General features: G+C 39.6%; 1 protein-coding gene across 1 annotated transcript; it reads right to left on the bottom strand.

Moving 5' to 3' along the window:
- Nucleotides 1–447: 447 nt before the first annotated feature.
- LOC133450546 (guanine nucleotide-binding protein G(q) subunit alpha) lies at nt 448–22,661 on the bottom strand. Its single transcript, XM_061729248.1, has 7 exons — nt 21,643–22,661; nt 11,566–11,750; nt 7,173–7,327; nt 6,926–7,054; nt 5,512–5,641; nt 3,246–3,399; nt 448–1,016 (listed from the first exon to the last, which is right to left on the bottom strand). Exons 1-7 carry the CDS (start codon nt 21,776–21,778, stop codon nt 826–828), a joined length of 1,080 nt encoding a protein of 359 aa, XP_061585232.1. The 5' UTR covers nt 21,779–22,661; the 3' UTR covers nt 448–825.
- Nucleotides 22,662–25,835: the final 3,174 nt, after the last annotated feature.

The following is a 25,835-nucleotide window of genomic DNA, read 5'->3' on the forward strand; positions in this document are numbered from 1 at the left end:
CGCGTTTATGTGGCACAGTTGAACATAATAAATTTAATAACAACATTATCTCATAATTTTTCATCTCCTTTGTGTAAAGCGTCTGCCATCAGCATGATTTCCTTTTGACATGACAGAGCAGCTGTGAGCCTCAGAGAGGGTTTCTTATCTTTTGCTGTCCTTAAATTCACACTTTTTCGATGGTGGAGATTTAAAACACCATCACACACCGTCACAAGCGCTCTGCTCATTCAATGGTACCAAAGTGGATGCAGTGTAATAATAATAATTATATAATAATAATAATAATAATAATAATAATAACTAAAGTCGATCAATATTAAATCAGTCTGAATTAATAAAAAAAAGTCACAGTTTACGCCTACTTCATAAGAGATTTGCCAAATGGACTACTAAAAGAAAAACTGAAGCTGTGTGTTCCTCCACCTCCTGTCGGGAGACCGCGTATGGGATGCGGACGCCTCAGAATGAAACGACAGGTAAGGAGGGAGGACAAACAAAGGGAATCAAAAGCTTTTCTTCCTCATTTATAAAAGGGCAGGTTGGACAGAGCACGCTGCATTCATTTCAGCACCTTCCCCAGCTCTTGGGAACATCCTGCTCCTTCTCCCATTTCCCCATCAACTCCTTAAATATAACATTTACTTTGCTCACCCCTTTGGAAACCAAGAGGTCAACAAATGGCAAATAAATTAGTATTTTGCAACCGTTAGATTTTGTTTTCCTCAGACGTACTTCTATGTGTGTGTTTGTGTGATCTATCTTTTCACAGATTGTGTCAGTCAGTGTGTGTCGAGGGCCTGCAGTCAGAAACCCTGCCACGTTCTACACCAGGTTGTACTCCTTTAGGTTTAGCTGCAAGATGGTGTCTTTGACGGCGGCAAAGACGAAGCGGATGTTCTCTGTGTCGGTGGCACAGGTGAAGTGAGAGTAGATGATCTTATCGCTGTCTGGATTCAGGTCCACGAACATCTTGAGGATAAATTCGCGAGCTGCTTGTGCATCCCTCTGTGGACCTGGAGAAGAGCAAATCATGTACAAATCACAACTAATTATTTTGGCTATATGATGGCGAACGATCAATAGATCACTGCCAGAAAGCTAAGCTGCTACGTTTCAAGACTTTTTCCTTTCATATCCGTCATATCCATCCGTCTCTACCATCCAACATTTTAAACTTATATTCCTCGTCTTTTAATTGGTCGAGCACCAGTCCACCTGTCAAACAATCCTCAAGGCTATGAACTAACATCTTCGCTCAAGGTTTCTGCCGAAGCAATCTTTAGTTTTCAGCTCCAATTGATCAAAGCACTCCGAGTACCTGCAATGCAAGGGTCTCAGCCAGTCGATATCTTAAAACACAAATCTTCGTTTACAGCCGCCATCCTAATAATTGAGGATTCATGTTGTAAAAGTATCCTCCTCACACTAAACTAGTTTATCTGATATATTGACTCGTCTTCCAGAGCCATGCAGCAGTTTGTTTTCATCATCAACTCTGTCTTTCATCAGGATTTCACTAAAATCACGCGCTGATGGAGAGATGGGCAAAGGAATTCTTGGTGCAGAGCAGAAATGTATTATTATCATTATTACTACTACTACTACTACTACTACTAATACTACTATCATTATTAATATGACCATAATCTTGTTATACTATTACCACTTCATTACTTTCATTTATTGAGCGCAATAACCTCAGACTGTTTCACATTTTACGTAAGGACTGTTTCCTAATTATTTTGCGGTTTTAGTAAGTATAAACAAAATAAATAACAGCAGCCTAAAACAAAGGTGAAATAATGAGGTTGGGAAAAAACAAAGAAAACAACAATCTTTTTCTATCTTAAACATTCCCCCCATTAGAACCAACAACTCAGAATTATTCTGCACCCTTATTTGCACCAGTGTCAGAGGCAGATAACATTTACATTTAAGGAGGCTGATGATAATGGATTAGTCTGGTCAAGCCATGTGAAACAACTCTGGCTAAAATAAAAGGGGGCGCTGCTGTGTTTGATTTTTGTTCCATCTGACATGGTAGAGTTGCAATTTTGGGAACAATTTTAATAACATCAGAGTTCGCCGAGTCGTTGTTAAAAGGCTGCTCTTTATTGCCAGTGTCTCCTAAATATCCTGTATTCATGGAGCTGGAGGCCGAACAGGCTGATCGGTAGTGTGTTAACACCAGCCATGCGCAGGCTCAATATTAAGAGTAACAATAACAATCAGTCAAGAAATCAGACCGGTGATCTGTTGGGCGACTTGACTGGCAAGCAGCCGTGTGGCAATTTGAAAGAAAATTGGATGAAGTCTTCACATTCCACTGCAAGTTATGTCAACTTAGGAACAAGAAACAAACTGAATTGAATTACTTTTCCTGTTATGTGTGAACACTGCTGATTGTGCTTGCAGGCGTTTTTGTTTTTTGTGAACTTGTGCAAAATATGAAGCGTAGATATATGCAGGACCAAAACTGACATTTAAAAATAAAAGCACAAATATATATATTTAGTTTTTCCTTTTCCTTATACGTGCATTTTCGCCTAAGTGATTTATATATTTTGTTTTATTATTATTATTCTTTTTTTTTTTTGCTCAACCGGCGGTGACACTGGGATAAACATACATACCCCCCACATATGTTGAAGTTTATGTATAATGCTGCTCTCACTACCTCTGTTTACACAATCAGCCCTCACTGAAGACTGAATATTGTTTAATGGATGAATTTCTAAAATGATCTATTAATGTTATGTGGTGTAGGGGTGGTCAAAGGGACATTATAAAATAAAAACAAAGAAGCTAGTGTATATTAACTATAAATCTGCACATTATTATTATTAGTTTTAGTCTTTAGGTTGCACAATAGTCTTTTGGCCCGATCTTGCTTTTTCCCGTTTATTGACCAACAGCAGCCTTCCTTATTTATAAGGAAGGCTGCATAATCAGACATGCACAAGGTATTGTAAAAAGAGGAGACGAAGGACGAATGCATGTGTAAGGAAAAGAAAAAGAAATTATAAAAATGTATTCGCAAAAATACACATACAAGGAAAAGGAAAAACAAAATGTGTATATACACATTTCTGCCTTTATTTTTAATCATTTTCAGTTTTGGTCCTCTATATTTATGGTCATAAAACAATGAAACAAAAACAAACCACAGCATGTAAGGTTTTTCTGTTGAAATGCCCCAACACTGTTAATCAGACAAAACCACTGTCTGTGCTACTACTCACCATCGTACTCTGGGAAATAGTCGACCAGATGCGAGTACATGATCTTCTCCTCCAGCAGGTCCTTCTTGTTCAGGAACAGAATGACTGAGGAGTTTTGGAACCAGGGGTACGTGATTATGGTCCTAAACAGCGCTTTACTCTCCTCCATCCGGTTCTGCAGAGAGGATGTGTGTGTAGCACAGGGAAGACGTGGCAGAGGAGAAAGACGGAGAGATATGCTAAATGGCTTAATCAAACCACAGTCTTTCATACTCATTAAAAGCAGACTTTAATAAATGTTTCACAGCACCATTGGGAGAGCACTAGGGCTAAGAGAAGACAGGGGGCCGCCATGTCATTAATATCTACCCTGAACTCCATTTCAATGTTTAAAGGGGACCTATTATGAAAAACACGTTTTTTCTTGTAATATATAATATATATATATAAAGTGGTCTCCCCTCACCCTGCCAACACAGAGAAGATGGAAAGCCACCAAATTCTGCAGGGTCTGTACACCCGGCCCGGAGGATGCTTCCAGTGTCATGTGACTTCTACGAGCCGTTCAGAATCTGCACCTGTCGTAACGTAACGACAGGCGCAGATTTCCATAGGTCGTCCTCCGCTGCTGAAACCACGCCCACAACTAACTCTGCCGGGACAAGAACTCCGCCATTGTTTGGAAGCGGTGGCTGTTTCCACAGCGAGGGACAGTTTTTGCATCAACACTTACCCTCATAAAAGGATCAGTACCAAAGGTACGGACCCGGCAACTGCACACGAGTCAGCGGTAAGTGACGTTATATTTTTATGTTATTTATATTTGGTTACAAGTATGATCTTTGCATGGGCTAAGTATTTAGCTTAGCTCCGGAGCACCGGAGCTGCTCACCGGACCGGACTGGTGAGTAGCTCCGGTGCTCCCCTAACGGAGGCACCCACTCGTTAGGTAACACTGGAGCTCTATTAGTACCGTAATACATTTTTTTCTGTTCATGGTTTCAGATCTTCCAAGCACCTGAAGCTGTTCAACGACACCTTCAGAAGAAATGCATGGTCCTTCCTTGAGCCAGCAATAGTGCATAAATGTTATTTATATACAACTTATGTTCTTTTATTTTTTTTTAACAATAAAGTTGTCATTTGTGAACATTCAGTGTTGTGATTTCTTTACAGTTAACATGATTCATTTGTCTTGTAACACAAGAAATTAAATGATGAGGAATCGGAGTAAATAACTGTGGTGTACCTGTTTAGAATTCAATTCAATCTTCCTGTGTGAATTAGTGTGAAGACGAGGTGACCCGGTCCCTCTTCAGGTCACTAAAGGCTGATTTATGTTTCCGCGTTACACCAACGCAGAGCCTACGGCGTAGGGTACGCATCGATTTAACACAGAACCGTAATTCAGGCTTTAAGATCCGTTTACACCGTGTCATAACTGCATGCGTGACATCGGACGCTCTCTGTCCACACTGAAACCGTTAAACTCGCGGCCAGTTAGGACAGTCCAATACAATAAAAATAAAGCAATGGAATTGATTTTGTCGCTGAAGCTCGCTCGCATGGGACACGCTTTGAGTACGCAGCCGCTGCTCTTCTGCCGGAGAGGCTTTGTGCCCTCCCCTGCTACATGTCATTCAGGCAGCCAATCAGCACAGAGCCTCATTATCATAGCCCCGCCCCTCATAGAGAAGGAGGTTAGAAGCGGTAAAAATAAAGACATGGCCCAGAGGCTGAATTTCTGATTTATGTAGAAAAAACAAGCTTTAGATTGTTTTTAAGACATTCAAGGCCTGTTTAAAATATACATTAAATGCCATAATAGGTCACCTTTAACTGAAGGAAACAACCGTTCTGAGAGCAGCCTCACACGCACTGCAGTGATGCAGCGTATTAAAAACTCCTCACAAAATGTCTTCTGCATTTCATTTTAAAAATAAATAAATAAAAATAACCCAACGACGTCAGAATACAGAAGGCAAACAGCTGGTCAGTATTCTTGCTGTGTAATAATGTGCAGGCTCGTCCTAACGGAGAAGAACTGACAGATGACACGCACGTGAGCGCACATGGGCTCATTAATACACTTTGAGCAAACTGAGACACATTAAATTCTCGTAATGAGGAGACGTGTCCTGAGGCAGCTTTCAGAACAGCTGGCTGATCATTTACGAAGGACTCCCAAGTGGGGAAAGAAGTGGTGCGTGTCTAAGTGGGATGAGAATCTGATTTCCATTGTTTTCAATAAACAATTTGATCCTCAGAAGGGAAAAATAAAAATCACCTCGTTGTCTGATTCCACTAAAACTTGGTCGTACTCGCTGAGCGCAACCAGGAACATGATGGACGTCACGTTCTCGAAGCAGTGGATCCACTTTCTCCTCTCGGACCTCTGACCGCCGACATCCACCATCCTGCCAGAGCAGCAGCATTCAGGAGAGAAGTTGTTAGCATGTTAGCAGTCGTACTGTTGCAGGCATGTTTGGACCTCTTCTGTGAGCTCCGGGCCAGCTTAAAGGAAACACAACTGTTTCTCAGAAGAAAGGCCAAAGAGGAATCAAATGTCCTGAATCGGAGATCTTCTGGATGACTAAACTGTTACCGAAGATGGGGGAATTTGCTGAAGAATGTAGTCAAGAACTGAAAGTTACATTTCATCTTATTCACACACACTTTCAATTCTTATATGAAGCTTTTTTACTTCGAAGAAACAATGTTATAAAAGAGACAACTGTATAAGGAGAAGGTGGCATTTGAAATTAGACTGCCTATGAAAGCAAAAAGGTTAGATCCAGAGGTTTTTTTTTGTTTTTCCTTTATACACCGCCATCATGAATGTGTAATAAAACAATCAAAATGTTATCTCAGTGTAGATTTTCAGCTTTAACTTGAAAGCTTTCACAAAAATATGGCATTTACCATGTAGGAATTACAGCCGTTTTGATCAAAGTATCTCCAATTTAAGGGGCTCAAAAGTATTTGGACAATTGGCCGAAGGGAAGTTAATTCTTCAAACATGGCCCACCCCTTCGTTACTTTAACATAAATGAAACGTAAATAAAAAAGGTCTGAGGCTGATATCAGGTATTGAGTTGACATTTTGCAGCTGCTTGAATGGAGATCTCAACAGGAAGCGAGGAGATCTAAATGCAAGTGTAGTAGATGATCAGTATGCTCATAAATGGAAAAAAAAAAGTGAAGCACTGGAGACCTTGACAACATCCAAAAGTCTGGACGACCACGGAAAACAGCCAAATCGGAAGATTGTAGAAGCTTTTCCTTCATATCATCAACAGAAGCTAAGAGCCCTCAGAAGAAGGCAAGCATCAAAATCTACAATTAAGAGATGCCTCCATAAATGCAAGTACAGAGGGTACAAGAAGATCCACACCAACTGGAATCCCCCCTCCCCCCAAACTAGCAAAAACTGCAGTAGACGTTATGGTCACGTCTACCATCACGTCACTTTGTTCAAATGCATTTGAGCCCCTGGAGACTGAGGTATGTGGGTTAAAATGGCTGTAATTCCTACACGGTAAATGCAACGTTTTTTGAGAAACCTCTTAAATTAAAGCTTAAAAGTCTTCACATTGATCACTTCTTGGTCATAAAGTAAAGTCATAAAAACTCTTCCATTGCCCAAATACTTCTGGACTTGACTGTACTACATCCTAAGTTCCTCTTTAAAACCATCCTACCTGAATATGACACTCTGAAGATCAAATGGGTATTCAATAATGCCAGTGGTAGGGACTCGAACCCTCAACACGTCCTGCTGGGTGGGAAGATAGGACATACCAGCGATCCGGTCCAGGGCGTTGAGATAACTACACAGGAGAGGAATAACAATTATCAAGATTCGTCAACATGAAAAACAGACGCAAAAAGGCTTCAATTCAATCTCCAAGAATTTGGGGAGTTTTTTTTGCACCCTGCATCACTCACTATTTCGTAGAGTCCGAGAGCTGGTACTCCCTCCTTCGATCGTAACATTCCTGGATGCCCGGGTCATTCCACAAGCTCTTGATTGCATCTACGTAAGGATTCTCAAACATGGTGACCATTTCTACGTCCACCTCTCTCACAATGTTGGCATTAGCCTGTTGGAAAACACACCGAAAACCACTGCTATGATTTACACTCACACACTTTTATTCAGCAGCCTCAAGCTAAACTTAAAAACCTGAATCATCAAATCTTACGACATTTTAAATAACATAATAAGAAATCATTGTACGTTGTGCAGTCCTAATTATCAGTGGTTTATTTTCTCACTCATCCACTCCACATCCAGAAATCTCTTGGGTCCATGTTGAGCCCCAGGCTCATGGACCAAATATCTGAATCTCCGACCCCACTGGGGATTTTAAGGATATCAAGGGGAAGCTTTTGCTGCCCCAGATTCCCATTAAAAGGTCCCTTGTGTCCCAGACACAAGAGATCAACACAAGCCTGTGTGTGGAAACGGCTTCACACATATGGAGCAGACATCGTAGTGATGTTAAAAAGAAGTAACTCCTTTTAACCTGCTGTATGTAGAATTATTTGTATTTATTTTTTCTTCAAAACAGTGATGCATTTAATATGCATGATTCCCACATGTGCAGTAACAAAAACATTTCTGGAATGTAGTGTTGTATTTAGCCATTTAAATATCTGTCATCATAATACAGTAGTATAAAGGCCTATTATCAATTATGGGTACATGACAGCAATCTACAGCATCAACTTCCAATCCTGACTCATCAACCTCATTTTACACAAAAACTTATTGAATAACCTAGAATACAGATTTAACTGCACCACGGTGGAACTGGCATGAAATTATTTTAAAAAGTTAACCATAATATAGAAGTCACTGTCACAAAAAGCCTCAGTGGTGAGTTTTTCCATGTAAACTCTCTTTCCTAAATGACCTTCTGCATGTAGTTGTACAGTGAATGCGCATGATCATCGTCCTTATCCTGTTCATTTTGGCTTTAAGGACCAACAGAGGAGACCAAGCGTTTTATGGTTGAGTCTGCATCATGTGTGCAGAGAAGCCTGAACAACTAAAAGATAAGGAAGACCATAAAAACATGACCGTCAGGTTTCATTTTCACTTCCTTTGTGACGTCAGTGACCTTTGTTGAACAAAGATAGTTCCTATTTTAACATCTTGTGTATATGAGATCACACGTGTGTTGGATCCTAAATAAAAAATGATAATTGTTCAGTGTTGCTGCTGTATGGTTTCATTTAACAAATACCTCTGAAATGATTTGGCACCATGAATTGAGTGAATCTCCCATGTGGCGATTACCCTGGCAGACTCTCCACCACACTTTTCTTGTGTTTTTTAACATAATTTATGGACAAGCTACTTGTGTCCCCTGCTGTCTCTGTTTGATGCAAAGGTTTTACACACGTTACAATACTTTATCCAAAAAAAACAGACGTTTTAATTGTATTTAAAGGAATAAAAGAATGGGTTAAAATGAACAACACACATTTGTCATGAGCCTGTCTTCATGGAAAGGGAAATGAAAGCAGCAGCAGAGAGCACAGATCCTCCACAATAACAGACTGAAACTCAGCTCAGTCCAAGTTGAGCTCTTATTTTAAACCTCACCGTACTGTTGCTCTTATGTAATGCACACTTGGTGGACAGATGTTTGAGGTTCATCTCTCCTGTTTGACTAGTTGTTACAAACTGTTTATAGTATAAAGATGTGCACTTTATTGTGAATTTGATACTTAATTTGCAGCTTATATGCAAGAAAGTTCAGCCTCTCTTTTTTCACATTTCCACAATTTAAAATATATATCTACTGACTGAAAGCTGAGCTGCTTATAAACTGTCAACAAAGGGAAGATGAAATTCAGCCAATATCAATAATTAGTGTTATTTGCTTTTTGGAACTGTGCAACAGCTTTCAGAAACCTGCCATTTAAGATTTCCCCTACAGATTTAGAACTCAATCAAATACTTGAAAAACACAAAACAAACAAAAGACAAGTTCTCATCTGTGCTATAATTGAGTGCAATGCCATTTTGACTCAGAATCAGTGGTAAAGCGATATCCCAGCAGACAATAAACCACAGCCCAGATATGTCCCAAAACAAAACAAACACTCGGTAATCCATCTATAGAGAATCAAAGTTAAAGTCAGTCTGCCATTTTTACGAACTTTCTGAATGTTTTGTCAGATGTTCCCCATACCTTTTATAGTGAACTCACTGTATCTTCCAACAAACTAAGAAAAACAGCGTAGAGACCACGTCCATTAGCCAGGAAATATGATTCACAATGACAAACTTCACTTGAAGCAGCACCAAATCCTGTTGTGGTAATATTTGGGAAGATTCAAGTTCATTTATACTCAGTGGGAAAGAACAACCTAGTACAGAATAGCAGATTTAGTAGTCTGTTCCTCCTCATATGCTCATGACAAATACAAGATTTGGGGTCCCCCCCCCAAAAAAAAAACCCAACACATCTCTTAAAAATCATCCCAAAAAATGTTCGTTTGGGGAAAAATAAAGCTGATATTTGAAAGTCACCCGGTCACTTACAGTAAGTACCATATACCTGATGTCATCACAACACCAAAAAAAGATCTGATTATCATCCAAAATGGCTCTAAACAGCCATCTGCATAAAAATGAGTAGTGGATTTCATATTCTTTCTTGAAACTTCTACAATTGTTGATTTAGTCTCAGCTTCACATATCCAGAAAAAAATAGAAAGAAAAACACTGAAGTGCTTAGTTATTAGCATGTTGGGTGTAGTTTCCCAGCATGCCCTAGACTGTGTTTTTATTCTCATGGGTTTAAGATAATAACTCATAATCTAATCTGTTCTTGTTATGGATGTGAAGTTGCACAGATGTTCTATGATTAACAGTTTTAGTGTAGGTGGAGATTTTATTGCACCATAAGTGCATGTGCGGGGAGTGAGGTCCCTAGTAGGCATGCCCTGATGTGAGAACAAAGGTAAATACAATATCTTTGCAACCGAGACACATTCTACAGTGTAGGAAACGTAAATCAACAGTTCTTGTGACTGAGGGTACCGGTCACTGTGAAAAGACCATGCTTGTTGAAATCCCAAAGACCTTTAACTACCTGGAATGAAATATGATGACGAAGACTCAGAGGTAATTTAAACATCTTTGAAGCAGTTAATAATGAGACAATGTGCTGCTTACAGTGGTATAATATTAACAGTTGTGTCTTGTTAATGAAAGCACGACTGTCTGGTTTGAATATACGGCTGCTCTCTTTACTGGAACTACGCTCCGACAAATGTTCTACCCGAACCTAAAATACTCTTTTACTGGAACGCTGTTCTGGTATAATATTCCAGCCTACCTTCCCTCCTGATGACAGGGTAAAGTGAATAAGTGAGGGATTTTTGATGAGTGTCAGTCTCTATAGCAGCTAATGGTAGCCACTGGCAACCAGTCTGTATGGATTTTTCATATTTATAATTTTTTTTAAATGTAAAACCTTTGATAATGACTATTTATGTTGAATTGATGACCGACTGTCATAGTATATTTTCCTTTAAAGTATAACTGAACTGAAAAAAACGAATAACACATGTCAGAGAAACACATTTGTGTTAGTATTGTGATATCCACACAAACATATTCACATCACCTTGCACACTGCATTCTGAAGTGAAAATCTTAACAACCCAAGATGGCAATGTGAATTCAGGATTCTATACTAAAAACGGACTAAACCGTGAAACAACCCTCTAAACCGACTCTTTAAGACACCTTTGCACAAACCCCATCTGACAAGGCTGTTTGCCTGGCATGTAGAACCCACGCACGTGGTCTGCTGACACCTGAAATGGTCTGATTAATAAAAAGTGTTGCCAAGGTGATGACTCCTACGATCCATTTCCTTTCTTTTGTCCCTCACACAGGGAATAAACTGTGACTAAGAGGTCACTGCAGCAGCTCCCAAAGCTCTGACAGCAACACGCAAGCTAGAGAAAAGGACCTTGGGGTCAATTTTGGGTGAGTTCTGTTAGACAGATCTCTCTTGTGCATTTGCTTATTTGTATTTGTATCCTTAAACTTCACAGACACAAGCTAGCAAACACAAATATACAAAGGATGTGATGGAACTGGAGTGCTCTTAGGACACAGGAAGTGTAAAACAGGAAAGGAAATGATTATGGACAGCTGTTCCGAATAAGATACATGGCCCTCTTAAAATATGAAAGCATTTTCTGGCCACTTAATAGAGGCTGACTCACTTTCTCTCAAACTATCTGTCACCCTTCAGTTGCCATCACTGTTGGGACATTTACATGACTTGAGTGGGAGGAGTTAAATTACCCTGCTGTGCTCGTATTTGTAGGGGATCTTGAGCGTCTCCGCGGCTCGGATCATAGCCTGCATGGATGTGAAGATGTTCTGATAAACCAGCTTGGTGAAACCCCTCTTGTCTTCATCCGAGTAACCGGTGCCATGGATGATCCTCATCTGTTTGATGAATGTGCTCTTGCCACTTTCTCCAGTGCCTGGGAAAGTAGACAGCAAAAAAAAAAAAAAAGAGAGGACAACGAGTTTATTTATTTAGTAGGTCTGTGCCCGGTCCAGCCACACAACACATGTATTCTACTGTGTCAGCACTCATGCTCCTGAGATGGACAGCCAGTAATTTAGACATTTCCTGGACCTCTATGGTAACTTAGGAAACATTATAATTTTACAATTCTTTACTGTGAGATTCTGTCTGCTGCGTGGATGATAAATACACATGATTATGCTGCAACTCTCAAATTCATTCACTTCTATATTTCATTTTATCAACAAAAAAAAAAGTTACTCTTTTAAATGTTGCACTTATTCAACTCTCTCTCACTGGTGAGTCTGGTGACAGACCAAGAACAACGTCTCTCTCCCTCAGAGATGACAGGAACTATTTGGGTGTGAAGAACTGGGGGTGTACTTTCTCTTTGGTTCACTGAGAATCCAGGCGGGCCGACTGCACAGCCGACCTCACCTCAACACTGCCACTTTTGAATAACTTTGGCAGAAAGGAGAGTGCTGTGCATGGCAGCGGTCAGGAGACATGAGCTGCTGTTCGGTGTAATAAACAGTTTCTTCTAGCGTTGTGTTTCGCTTCTTTGGACTGCATCTATTTCATCAAACACAACCTCTCCGCTTTAAGACCATTAGAACGACAATGAACTTCACAAAGTTTAACTGCAGTCCAAACTGGTGCTCGGCCGCTCTTGTAAGGTTTAAGAAGGCTGACATGAGCAGAGAAAGCTGAAATGATGAAACTGGAGTTCGCAAAATTACCCGTGAAGTGCTCCTCTGACATGCACTTCAGTCTTAAGGCCAAAATTTACCGCCACTGAATACCGCACATCAAAACAGCCATCCCTATTATTTTCTAAGTATAACCCCCATGCTGTCAGCAGCTATGCACACACCACTGCTCAGTGACGCACTCAAACTGGGACATTTTACACCTTTGTCCATTTTTCTGAGTTGTAGCTATTACTACAACCTTCAAGGTAAAAATAAACTGGAATACTCAGCAAAATGTTTGGGAGAACAAGCTACATTCAGCAACTCTGAACAATTTGATATCATATGAGCCCCGTGTTGTGGTGCTAACAGGGGCCAAACCCTTTTTGTTTTAGAAATCGGTCAAAAAGAAAGAAAGCAATACATTTTCTCATTTTGTGGACAGCACAATTCATTTTAGCATTAACACGCACACTTAATTGAGCCCTGAGGTTTTTGATATTCGTCTTCCGACTCATCTACTGTAGGAGAGACACATTACGTAATTTGGGACTGTTGCATTTAAAGCTTTAAAATATTGCATTTTATCATTTAAGATGAAAAAATATACACAAAATGAAATTCATTTAATTGTATTTGCCTATTTTAAGGATTATAGTGTTGATGAAATATTAGTTCAGCTATGCTCAACAACTTACACTGCTCGTGCATTAAAGTAAATCCAATTAAAAACTAAATATACTGCAATGTTCTCTTCTCTCCACATCTCAAGGTAAACCTCACACCTGGTCACACATTTTGATTATGAATCAGATTTTAAAATGCCTTGCTGCTACATGCTCATTATATAGAGACATACAGTAGTTTATCCTTCAGCTTGTATCATTAGGTGAATATATCTTGCATAATAACTATAACATTTACCCCAATGGTAAATGATGCTTCACTAAGACTGTAAAAAAAAAAAAAAGTTGATTAAATGATTTACAGCAAAGTTGTCTTTCCGGGGGTTTTTTTTTTAAGATGTTTATTTAGTCCCTAATGAAATATTGCCCCCCCCCTCACGAAAATAACCCTTGCACTGAGTAAAATTCAATTGGCTGTATAAATGTCTATGAATATGCACATTGGCTCCGCTTTTATCTGCAGCCCGTACCTGCCTGCAGGTGATTGATCGCTACTCTGTGCAAACATACTGATGTGAGATAAACCTTTTAGCCAGCACTGACAAGTTCCACCTCATGATGGAATATGTTTCTTTGATTGAACACATACATGTCTGAATTCGCGTTTTTAAGACTGCTGTTAGTATGATGGATGCTGGAGCGTCTCGTGCACGGTTTTAACTAGGGTTTTTTTTTTTTTGTCCCTCGTGGTTTGTCTTCCAAGACAAAACAGACTTTAACAAAGTTAAAAACTATCAAAGAAGAGGGTGTCTCAATAAAGTATAGCATTGAATTTGGGATTGGTAACTGTTCTGATCTCCTCTTGACTCTGCAACCACATAACGACTCTGTCAGTCGCCAGACTCCTCCGAGACTGTGGCATTTCATACAGGAAACCTTAGGGCAACAGAAAAATCTGATGGTTTTACAGCATTGCTTAAGAGCTTCCCAGAAGTAATTCAGGATTGCTTGACCACATCTGGGTCCTGGTGGATCCTTCCTGTTATAGCAAAGAGTACCACTTAAAAAGCCCGAACATGCCGAGTATGAGTGTGTGCTGGCCTATAGAGGCTGCTAAGTCACCGTCCAAACCAGTGCAGCAACCCAGGGGTAACTGGTCCGTGACGCTGAACACTGCAGATAAGAATCACATCTAAAGACAATGCCAAGCCTTCCAACCTGCAAGCCAGGCATTTCAGCACCTTCTAATTCCACCTTAGTGCATGTGTTGGCGATGCAAAGAGATGACTGCAACAGATCTTCAAACCATGTATGAATAAAGAACAAACAAGACGCATCTACTCCTTAACACGAGAATTGTGCCAGAAGAGAGACATTTTGTTGAGATTTTGTTTTTTCAATATAGAAGATTTATTACTTTTCAACATTCATTGTCTTTGTCTTCAATCAACTCCTGACCAGAACTGAAAAAAATGTCAAGCGTTGCAGGGTTCTGATTGGACAGGGACAACTAGCTTTACTGTACAGTCCCTATATGAATATTGGATGACCACAGAGTAAACCGACTGGAACCTACAAATGAGTTATAGCAGTATATTTCATGCTTTAGTGAATTTGGATGTATACATTTCCAAACAGGGGTTTTACAACACTCAATATTTTCAACGGAATAATAGAACATTTGATCTTGAGTAATGAACTTCATATTTTAGTTAAAACTTCTGAGCTGGTTTTGTTTTTTTTCTTTTTCATAAAGAAGATTGCTCCAGTGGGTGTTAAATCTACTGTGTGTGACATTCAGGCACTTTTTCCCTCGGCAGGAGGGTCCCCCCTTATGAGCCTGGTCCTGCTCAAGGTTTTTTCCCTCCTAAAGGGGAGTTTTTCCTTGCCACTGTTTGGCTTACGGTTTTTTCCCACTAGGGGAGTTTTTACCTGCCATTGTTTAATAATTGCTCGGGGGTCATGTTCTGGGTATGGGTCTCTGGAAAGCGTTTAGAGACAACTTCTGTTGTATTAGACGCTATATAAATAAAATTGAATTGAAAAAAAAAAATTGAATTTTAACCAGCAACAACATATTTCAAGGCAAATTTCGTATGTTAAGCATGAGCTGCATTAGGCCTACGATGAATTGTGACTTCTTGAAATTCTGCATTTTCCACTGTTGCCTTAGCAGGCTTGTTAGAAATCGAGGTGGACTTTGGTCAGTTAACAAAGTTCTCAGTGTTTATTTGACTGATAAAAAAGCAGCTGGCCGAGATTATGTAGATCCACATAAATACAAACGTTTGTAACAGATAACATGTCAAATCTGAGAGTTGAAACTTCAAAAGTAGGACACTAAACAAATGGCGATGATGCAATCTATTAACACAGTTAAGCAGGTATTTTTAGTCACTACCAAAGCAATTACACAAGTCAGTTAGAAGCGTTATGGCCTCTTCTGATGTTTTGAATCTGGCATGTCCTCACATCTAATCATCTCATCTATCTAAGGGGGACAGGCCACAAAAACTAGGACCAGTGGTCTCTCAAGGATTGGAGTGCCACTTTTGTAATTGAGCAATTTTTAAATTAATTCAGACGCAGACTAGGCTGATAATTGTTTCAAACTTCAGTGATAATTCATGAAGTCAGGCGTAACCAGCATGTGCACACGAGTAATTTTGACTGTGCTAAAGGGGGAAAACTGAAAAACTTTGGTTAACGCAGCATCAACAAAAAGTGCGATTGAAGTTTTGTATGTGTGGATACCTTCAAAAAATGACAGAAAACTAACTAAATTAACCAGAAAAACATGCTTTGTGAACATACTTCTTCGTTAGTTTCAGTTCAGTATGTGGCAGTAGTACGACTGTACTTGTAACACTCACACCAACAATACACATCTGAATGTCACGAGGCAAACCTTAAAGTCTGGTGAGCTGACCACAGCAATTCTGCTGTTGCTGTCCAGCATCAGACTTCTGATTCTCAGATGTCAGGAGCATCTCTCAACGCAAAAAGGAAGCGTTCTCATGAAATGTGTCCTCACAGCTGCATTACCATGATCCAAAACTCTCCTTAAGCAGTCAGTTTTGACTACTCAGTCTGTCGTGCTGCGGCCATAAGGGAGTTAAAATATCTGCTGTATTTGACGGTTTCTTGGCCATCAATTACCCAAAAGTTCTTGGTTTTCACAAGACATTAAAAATAACTGGCTGATCAGAAGGTACAAATTTATTTCAATGAAGATTTTAAGGAAAAGTATGTGTAATTTGTATATCAACATGTGCAAAATCACTACAGGTTTTTCGTTTTAAGGGGGGTAAAAAGACAATCCTCAGTCTGCAGTACAAATGATCTTGTACAATCCGCAGGGTGTAACTGGGACGAGTGTGTTGAGCATTGCTGTAGCACCACCATCACGTTAGTTTGATGGTCAGTCCCATTGGAGTAAACTCGATGGATATCAGAATCTATCGATTAACTCTGCTGGATTACTGTGCTGCATAATGATAGTGAAATAATTAAACAATTGATCCTGTGTGGCAAACCAAAAGAAAAACAATAAAATGTGCTGGATTACTAAGAAGCCTTCTGTGACTAAACTCCACATGATGACGCTGACTTGTGACTCAATAAGATGAACCATCACTTGAATAAAACTATGGAGCTCTCGGAGCCCGGGATAGCTGAGTAGGTTGAGCGGGCGCCTTTGCAGAGGCTGTAGTCCTTGTACAAACGGCGCAGGTTCGAGTCCCGGCCTGTCGCTCTGTACTGCAATACCCCAACCCCCATCCCTCATTTGTTGACAAGCACCATTCAACAAACACTGGTCATGTTTTATACAGTAAAGAAAAATAAATCTGACAAACTACACTTTTAACCTTGAATGAAGGTTGTTTTTTTTCCCCCCTTTTTACTATATTACAGTTGACGATTGATTTTACTTGTTTTTTGTCGACATGCTTCACTTTGCCCTTCCTAAGCTTTAGTAAACATGTTTAAATTAAAGTGGTTTATTTTTCCTGAGCCATCTCCACATTGTAGATGATAGCCCTCACACTACTGTATATCACTGAAAAAGCCTCTATTGTCCACTTTTCCTTGTTCACACTGACCAAACAGATTTTTGAAGTCTTCACTCTTTGGATACCTCTACTACCAACTCTGAAGTGCATCAACTAACTGACATCCTTTTTACCTTTGCATGTTACTCACAGGACACTACAATTGTGCACTGGCCCAACCTTGAATAGACACTATGAAAAGGGGGACTTTTTAGCAAGCGGGTCAAAGACGTGACGCTTACTTTTTCTGTCCGATGGAACTTTTTACCTAATAATAAACATAAAAATGGATAAAAAATATAACATGTATGTCTAATACGTTCCTTCTACATGTGCCCACTCTTATTTTATTTAAACATGTTGGTTATTGGTCATTTTCTGCCATCTGAAAACATCATGTGGGGTGACCGTCCAGCCTTGACTTCTGTTTGGACAACTGGTTTTAAATCACATTAAAACAATTTAAAAATAATGCTTGCCCTATTGGGCATACTTTCAAACTTGTTTTAGATTTATTGACAAAGTTATGGAACATTTGTACACACATTTCAATCATAATACACAAACTAATCTTGTCCGAATATGTTCATTGTCTGAATTATCATCTGGGGTGACCATGAAAAAAATACAATTGAGGGACTTTTATATTGACAATCATCTCAAAGAGGATGTTGCATCAGCCAGTTACTCTATGAGGGTCCCAGAGAGACAACCTGCAGGTCAGTAGTCTCTCTCTCCTTTACAAATCAATCCTCTTTCTAACTGCTGCAGTGTATACGTCACATTTTGATATCATGTGGGGTGACCACCCTAAAACTGTAAATCATTTGTTTTATTTGCAAATCTATATTTTGAAGGTAAATTTGTTAGTGATATGTGGTGAGAAGTAGCTAGCTTAGATCATATAGCTAACTGTTAGCCTGTTATATTTGATTAAACTTGAAAGCATCATGTGGGGTGACCAACAAATGGCAATTCTGTATCAAATTCAAAATTGAATGTCTATCAGTTTTGGTTCAAATATAAATTATTGGTATAGCATGCATAAGTGGATACACCTTGTACACATTTTAAATCAGTTTTATGAATTTTAGAGTAAGTAAGAGGGTGACACTGCCATTATGGATAGAATGTATTTAAAAATGGTTTTCAAAAAATGAAAAGAAAAATGTGTCTATCTTTCTTGAACAGTTAATTTAATTACTGATACTTATTAAAATATAAATTTTGTTATGGAAATCTATTAATTTTGAGATAAATGGTCGCTCCAAATGACGGTTTAAAGGTTTTCACATACATGTATGTGTACACTACATTTCAAATGTTTGGAAAATGGCCAAAAATATCTTTATTTTAAGTATTTTAAAAATGGGCTACTCAAAGGCCTTATACGTCTTTGACCCAAGCATTAAATTAAATCTTAGTAAATCTCCATAACCCTCCCTGCCGCAGCAAAAACTCTTCTCCACTATTGCTAGTGACATCTTTTCAGTCATTTGTCCCAGTTAAATGAGCGCTTATTTCAGCGCATTTCCATCATTAATTTACAACCTTTTAATGGATATTAGATACAGGGGGTGGATGAGATACATGACTGCATGGCTTTCAATTATTGCAGTGTGTCTGTGTGTGCTTCAACACATCCCGTTCCTGTGGACATAAATCCATTATTGGCTTTGAAAGATCAGAAGTGAGGTCTAAAAGCCAAGATGATTCCCAAGCAACTCTGTGATGGCCAATCAAAAGGACAACTTCCTAACTTTACTGGAAAGTTTTGTGCTCAAGAGCCACAGGAGATGAGGCAATTAACGAGTTTAAAAGCCCACAATGCACTTATGGAATATGGGTTATTGAAACCAAATAGGACACGCACACATACACAAAAGACACACACACACAGAGCTTCCTCTAGTTAACTCAACCTCTTGAAGTAGAAGCAGCGATGAATAATGACACATGCCAGCAGAGGCAAACAATTTTATCTTGAATTCACAGATGAGCAGCTGATACAGCTGTTGGGCTCTGAAACAAAATGGCCCACTTGGTCTTGATTGTTTTGGCAGGTCAGACACGTTTTTCTATTGTATATGTCAATAAGGTCCATTGTCCGTATTTAGCCTTGAGCATATTACATTTTCCCATTTACAGTCCTGTGAGCCTCTCCATGCAAACCCCTTAAACATTAAACACAAACCATGACGCCACACGGCAGAAATCACAGCCCAAAACAAAGTCGGGTGTAGTGAAACTCACTTTCTTAAAAACAAACTGGGTTTGCGGTGAAGGTTGAAGGTTTTTGCAACACTGCATACCTGAAGTCATTAACTGTAAACGTCCTATGAAATTCAATATCCTAGCACCAACTGATAACCTGATCAGTCACACAAAAATCAGTCATGAATTATTTGGTGACTGTCAGATGTTGTGTACAGCATTAAAGAGCCAAATTGTTTCAAAAGGTATCATATTTGCCTTCTGAGAAATTGAGTTTCATCACCCATTCTTATATGACTGTTGGAGGGTTTAATTGGCTAAATGTTGAGAAATGAAATGGCAATAGCTATTTTTTTTAAACTTAAGCGTGTTGACAGTCAGCTCTTTCTAATCAATGTTCCTTCATTGCATTGATGTTGTTTATTTTTAAAAGAAATCATCTTCAACATCTCAAAAAAACCCTACGATGTAGTCATCTAAATGGCCAGTTGTCTTTACACCAAGAGCGAAGTGAGGAGAACGTTGTTTCTGGAAGAGGTTTCCGGTGACACTCCGCAGGATGGCACTCATCATATCTAATGGGCTTTTTAGCTGAGAATCTAATTAAAAACTAAGATGTCAAGTAGATGAGTCGTTTCCCTGCATTGTTCTACTATGACAAGAACTTCAGCTAAATATTCACCCTTTTGCCTGATATCACACTGAAATCCACATGTGTCAAGATTACAAGTGAAGCTTTTCCTCCTGTAACTGTGATCTTAAGTCAAGAGACAGGAAAATAGGTCAAGGGAAATCATCCTTCCAACTTGCTTGCTGTATCTGTCAACGGAACATAATGCTGCCATGGTGGATTTCAAAAAGTTTCAGAATGATAAATATGCATGAAGTCACACACACGCCTTTCCGCACATGACAGCAAGCCTCACTGAGCATGCTTCTTTCCATAGCTGAGATAATTATCGTCAGGGTTGAGAGTTAAGCTGCAAAACCGTCTTAATTACGGCCAATAAAGCGCAGACTTTGGCCCAGCCAACACTGTCAGGGGCCCTCTGGGGCCTCGCTCCACGACTTGTTGTCGCCAGGCCACTGAAAGCTTGAAGAGTTTAAAACAATAGGAACACCGCACCTATGAAGAGTGATCAGCACTTGTTTTTTCGATCGTAACAGGATACAGTTATCCAAATCAGGTTGTTTTGTTGGTTTTTTTACGCTGGGAGGCCTCGCTGGGCATCATCTTCTACCAAATCAGAATTTTTTACTGCTAAACCAGGACAAGAAGTACTGATCATCTACTGATAGACTAATGCTCTTCTTACTGGTCTACCCGAATACCATCAATCAGCTGCAACTGGTTCAAAACGCTGCAGCGTGAGTTCTGACTCAGACTACCTGTTAGTTTTCGTGTTGATTTTAAAGTTCTTTTAATTAGTTTATAAAGCGCTACATGGGCTTGCACCAGAGTAGATTTCAGAGATGTTTTTATTGTATGAACCAGGAAGGCCCCTCAGATCCTCTGGCTCTTCCTCTTTAGCTGTTCCACAGAGTAGAACTAAAACATTTGGTGATGCTGCTTTTAGCCACGATGCTCCAAAACTGTGGAACAGCCTGCCGGAGGATCTGAGAGGAGCTGGAAATGTGGACATTTTTAAACGTAGACTAAAAACTCTCTTTGGTCTGGCTTTTATGTAGCATCAAATGTTATAGTTTTATTCTGTTTAACATTTTTTAGAGGTATTTGTTTTATTTATTTATCTATTTCTTGTCATGTTTTTATTATTATTATTATTATTATTATTATTATTATTATTATTATTATTATTATTATTATTATTATTATATTTTATTGTTGTGGACTGCCTTAATTCTTGAACTTTTATCATTATTTATTTCATTTTAATTAAATATATTGTATGTCAGTGTGCATTGGTCTCCTAGTTTTTATTTTTATTATGCTTATTTTTCAGTCAAAATGTTAAGCACTTTGTATTTCATGTACCTAGATGAAAGTTGCTATACAAATAAAATTTGATTGATTGATTGAAATCTGTGCACTCGAGTCTCGACTCATAACACACACAGAGACATTTCAAGCACCCACTTCAGCCAGGTGGGAAGCCCCATTAGCGGACCCAGGTATTTCTGATGAGGGAGGAATTTGGGCTTAAGGCTGATTTATGGTTCCGCGTTACACCAACGCAGAGCTTACGGCGTAGGCCCTGCGTTGGTCTGCGTTGGTCTGCGTAGGCTACGCGTAGGCTTACCGAGCAGCAGCAGCTTCAGCTCCCGGCGCGCGTCCCTCTTGTCCCGGCGGAGCTGCCTCTCGATCTCGTCGTTGATCCGTCTGGCTTCCTTCGCCTCCTCGGTGAGGCAGCACGCCATGATGGACTCCAGGGTCATTCTCCCTCCTCTGTGGTGTGTTTTTGTTGTTGTTCACAGAAATGAAAACGCACTTTTTCCGCCTTTCCACCCCCTCCTCTGTACCGAGTCATTCAGATTTCACTTTCGCCGGGGTGAACTCAGACAGGCGTGAATCCTTCAAAACAGTCCGGGGAGCGTCCACTGTGGGATGAGCAGGCAAATCACAATATTTGAGAAATTGTTGACCCCCTCTCCCTTTCCCGACCGCTTAAAAAAAGTGTCAATAGTTGAACATCTGTGCAATCTTGGTGTAATCTGCTTTTCTGTCTCAGTGCGATCAACAGATATTTTTAAGACACATCCTCCGCGCTGCTCTGTGTGATCTCCTCAAGCATTGTCATCCGTACCCAGCCAGCCTGTCTTTCAAAGTCCCCAATGTTGATGTGTTTTTAATCTTTCAAACACCACAAGAAAGAGAAAGAAAATAAAAAATCACTGGTTTCCAAGAGATCCAGCTGTGGTGTGAGATCCAGCTGCTCCCGGGCGTGGTGAGGCAGAATATGGCGGACTTTCACTCCGACCCACCGGGCTGGGAGACGCCGCGGTTATCTGCTCAGAGACCCGCACAACAAGCCCCGTGCCGACACCACAGTCCCGTCGGGGGGAGAGAAATGTATCCCGGAGGGGCTGCAGAGAGCCCGGTGTCCGTGGCTCCGCAGCGGGGCGAGAAGAAAGGAAGAACCGCCGCCTTGTTTCCTTTCTCCCCACCCGGCCAGCCTTCTCCTTTTCCTCAATTCTCTTCATGTGTTTTTATTACACAGACCATCCACTCCTCCGCTGGCAGGGTGACGTCGACCTCCCGTCGACCAGGGGGGAGTGTCACGTCAAAAGAAACCACTCACAAGTATTTACCCCCCCACCAACATCACCACCACCCCCGACCTGAGGAACAGAAAATGCGTGTGAATGGACGAGTTAAAAGCCCGAATTATGGTTCCGCGTTAAATCGACGCAGCCAGTACGCCGTAGGGTACGCCGTAGGGTCTGCGTTGGTGTAACGCGGAACCATAAATCCAGGGGCGTCAATTGGGTATGACAAGGTATGGCAGCCGCCACACCTTTGCTTCAAGGGTTAAATGTAAATGTTGGTTTTTTTAAATAAATTTATGTAATAACTACAAATGCAAATAAGAACAACATGATCGATTTCACTAGTTATTATACACTGCAAAAACTCAAAATCTTAACAAGAATATTTGTCTTATTTCTAGTTAAAATGTCTAATTTTTAGTCTCTTTTTAAAAAAAATCTCATTACATTTAAGACAAGACTCAAAAACAACCATTTTCACCTGTTTCAAGTAGATTTTCACTTAAAATAAGTAGAAAAATCTGCCAATGGAACAAGATTGTGTTGCTTGTAATGAGAAGATAAATCTTGTCCCACTGGCAGATTTTTCTACTTATTTCAAGTGAAAATTTACTTGAAACAGGTGAAAATGGTCAAATAAGTTATTTTTCTGGTAATGACTCTTGTTTTAAGTGTAATGAGATTTTTTGACTAAAAATTAGACATTTTAACTAGAAATAAGACAACTATTCCTGGTAAGATTTTGAGTTTTTGCAGTGAGCGAGACTGCATTTGAAAAAGTTCCAATTTCCTTGACCACACAGATAAGCTCCATAGCAGACTTCTGTGATGAGTATTTGCTGGACGTGTTGATTGATACTCTAGTTAAGTTCTGTGACTCGTAACCTTGCCATACCTTAGCTTTGACTGAATTGACGCCACTGCATAAATCACCTCAAACTGTTGCTGTAGTCGTGGGCTGACGCGCCTCGCAGTCTCGGTTAGTGCCAGTAACTGTGAAATGGATGAGTGGAAAAAACATTTTGCCTTTCACATGTAATTGTTATTATTGCCCGGTGACGGTCAAGTGGAGGTTAAACCCCGAGCAGCGTGAAACAGTAACAAGTGCGCCAGTATGAACAGCACCGCACTGAACTGTGAAGGTCATGTTCTGTTTTTATTGAGACAGAGAAGTGTATAATTAAGTCTACAGCCAACACAGGGTATTGCTGTATTCTTCTGACACATTTATTTGGGTTGTGACTTTGTTTTTGTTTTTTTGTTGCTTCATTAAGTCAGCTTTATTGCATTCAATTGTTGCCTTATTTTCTGTTTGTGTAACTCAGTGCAAGAACCCTATGTATGTTTTTAAATTTTACTGCCTGTCACCACCACCAGCTCCTTGCCTGTACCACCCTGTTTCAAAAAAGAAGTTCCAAAATAAGTAGAATGGCAATATAATACAGGGACAGCTTCTTCCCCAAAGCTGTGAACTTTCTGAACTCATAAGCTACCTCACACTGTGCAATATTTTCTATTTCCTGTCCATAATGTCCCAATATTCCTTACCTATCTATGTGCAATACTCTTCCATCCTTTCAGTGCAATATTCTTCCACCCATTCATGTACATTTTTATTTTATTCTCCCATTCACTCTTTTCTTATAGTGTATATATATATATTTATGTTTACTTTTTTTGTTCATTTTTGTTGTTTACAGTACTTGCTTATATAGTCTTGCATTTGTTTTGCACTTTGACGGAGCTGCTGCCTAATTTCATTGTAGAAGTATGACGATAATAAAGGCTTTCTATTTCTATTTTCTATTTCTATAAACAGACTGCAACGAATGCAAAGCATTTAAATCCTACATTAAGATAAAAGTGGTAGAACGACCACAATCATTTTCTGAGAAGTCTTTTCTTTCTGGAAAAAAAAATCTCTCAACTAAGTTAGTAAAACTACTGGTTATGAAAGACAGCAAATCACTCTGTGGCAAATTTTGGAGGAAGCTGGACTCCTACGGGGAAAACCTACACAAGCATTGGGCTAGAATGCAAACTCCACAGAGAAAGACCTTTGGTGGGGGTCAAACCAGTAATCTTCTTGCTGTGAGGCAACAGTGGTAGAATTGCCTTCAAGCTGTTTAACTTGGCTCAAACATCTTGGGTAGCTCTCCGCAAGCTTCTTACAGTATGTCGCTGGAATTCTGGGCCATTTCTTCTGACCAAACCGGTAGAGCTGAGTCAAGTATGTGGGTGTTATTGCTCACACATGCTTTTTCAGACCTGACCACAGCTTTTCTGTAGGATTAAGGTCGGGCCTTTGTAATGGTCACTATATAATGCATTCTCTTGCTTTAAGTTTGCAACTAATTTGGTGGCATGGAACACCCACTCATGCCCAAGCTTTAACTTTGTGGCTGATGTCTTGAGATGCTGTTTCAACCTGGTTCCAATGGATGCACTGCCCTAGATGTTTTGTATGTTACCCTGCTGCACGACATTTGTCACCAATAAATGGATCCTTAAAAATTAGTGCAGATATTGATGCAAAGGTGATGAGGTCATCAGTTCATTTGAATCAGATGTGTTGGAGCTGATAAACACCTAAAACATGTAGGGCAGTGAGTCCTGGGGTCCACCATTAAGAAACATTGCTTCAGTATATCCACACAATTTTGCTTTCTATTTTGTGAAGTGCATGAGTCCTGCCCCCAACAAAGCAGTTCCACAGCATGATGCTGCAACCTCCCTACTGCATAGCTAGGATGGTGTTCTCAGACAGGTTTTGATGTCCATGTCAACTCAAGGACCAGATTGCACTTTGTGGACATAAAATCTTCCTCATGAACTACCATGAGGAATAAATACTAGTAATGTTGAAATAGTGGATTAGCTTTCTTTTTAAACATCCATTCATCCATCCATCTTTAATCATTTGCATATATAACTTATCTTTCTCTGAGTAAATATAACAGGGTTTTATTGATTGCAGCACTACATTATTTGCGTATTTCTCAGTTTTCTTTGTAAAGCCTTTTTTCTTGAATTAAATTAAATTTTTACCTTATTTCCAGTTTTATTTTTAAAGTACATTTCCATATTTTTTTTTTTTACCTAATTTCTTCTGTTTACGTTATCTCCATCTGTTTCTTCTTGGCCATTGAATGTGTATTTATTACACTGTATTGTCCTGTGTCTCCTCCTTCTCCTACAGTTCACCTCAATTGTATTTTTCTATTGT

The sequence above is a fragment of the Cololabis saira genome, chromosome 9 (assembly GCF_033807715.1).
Source record: "Cololabis saira isolate AMF1-May2022 chromosome 9, fColSai1.1, whole genome shotgun sequence".
Lineage (NCBI taxonomy): Eukaryota > Metazoa > Chordata > Actinopteri > Beloniformes > Belonidae > Cololabis > Cololabis saira.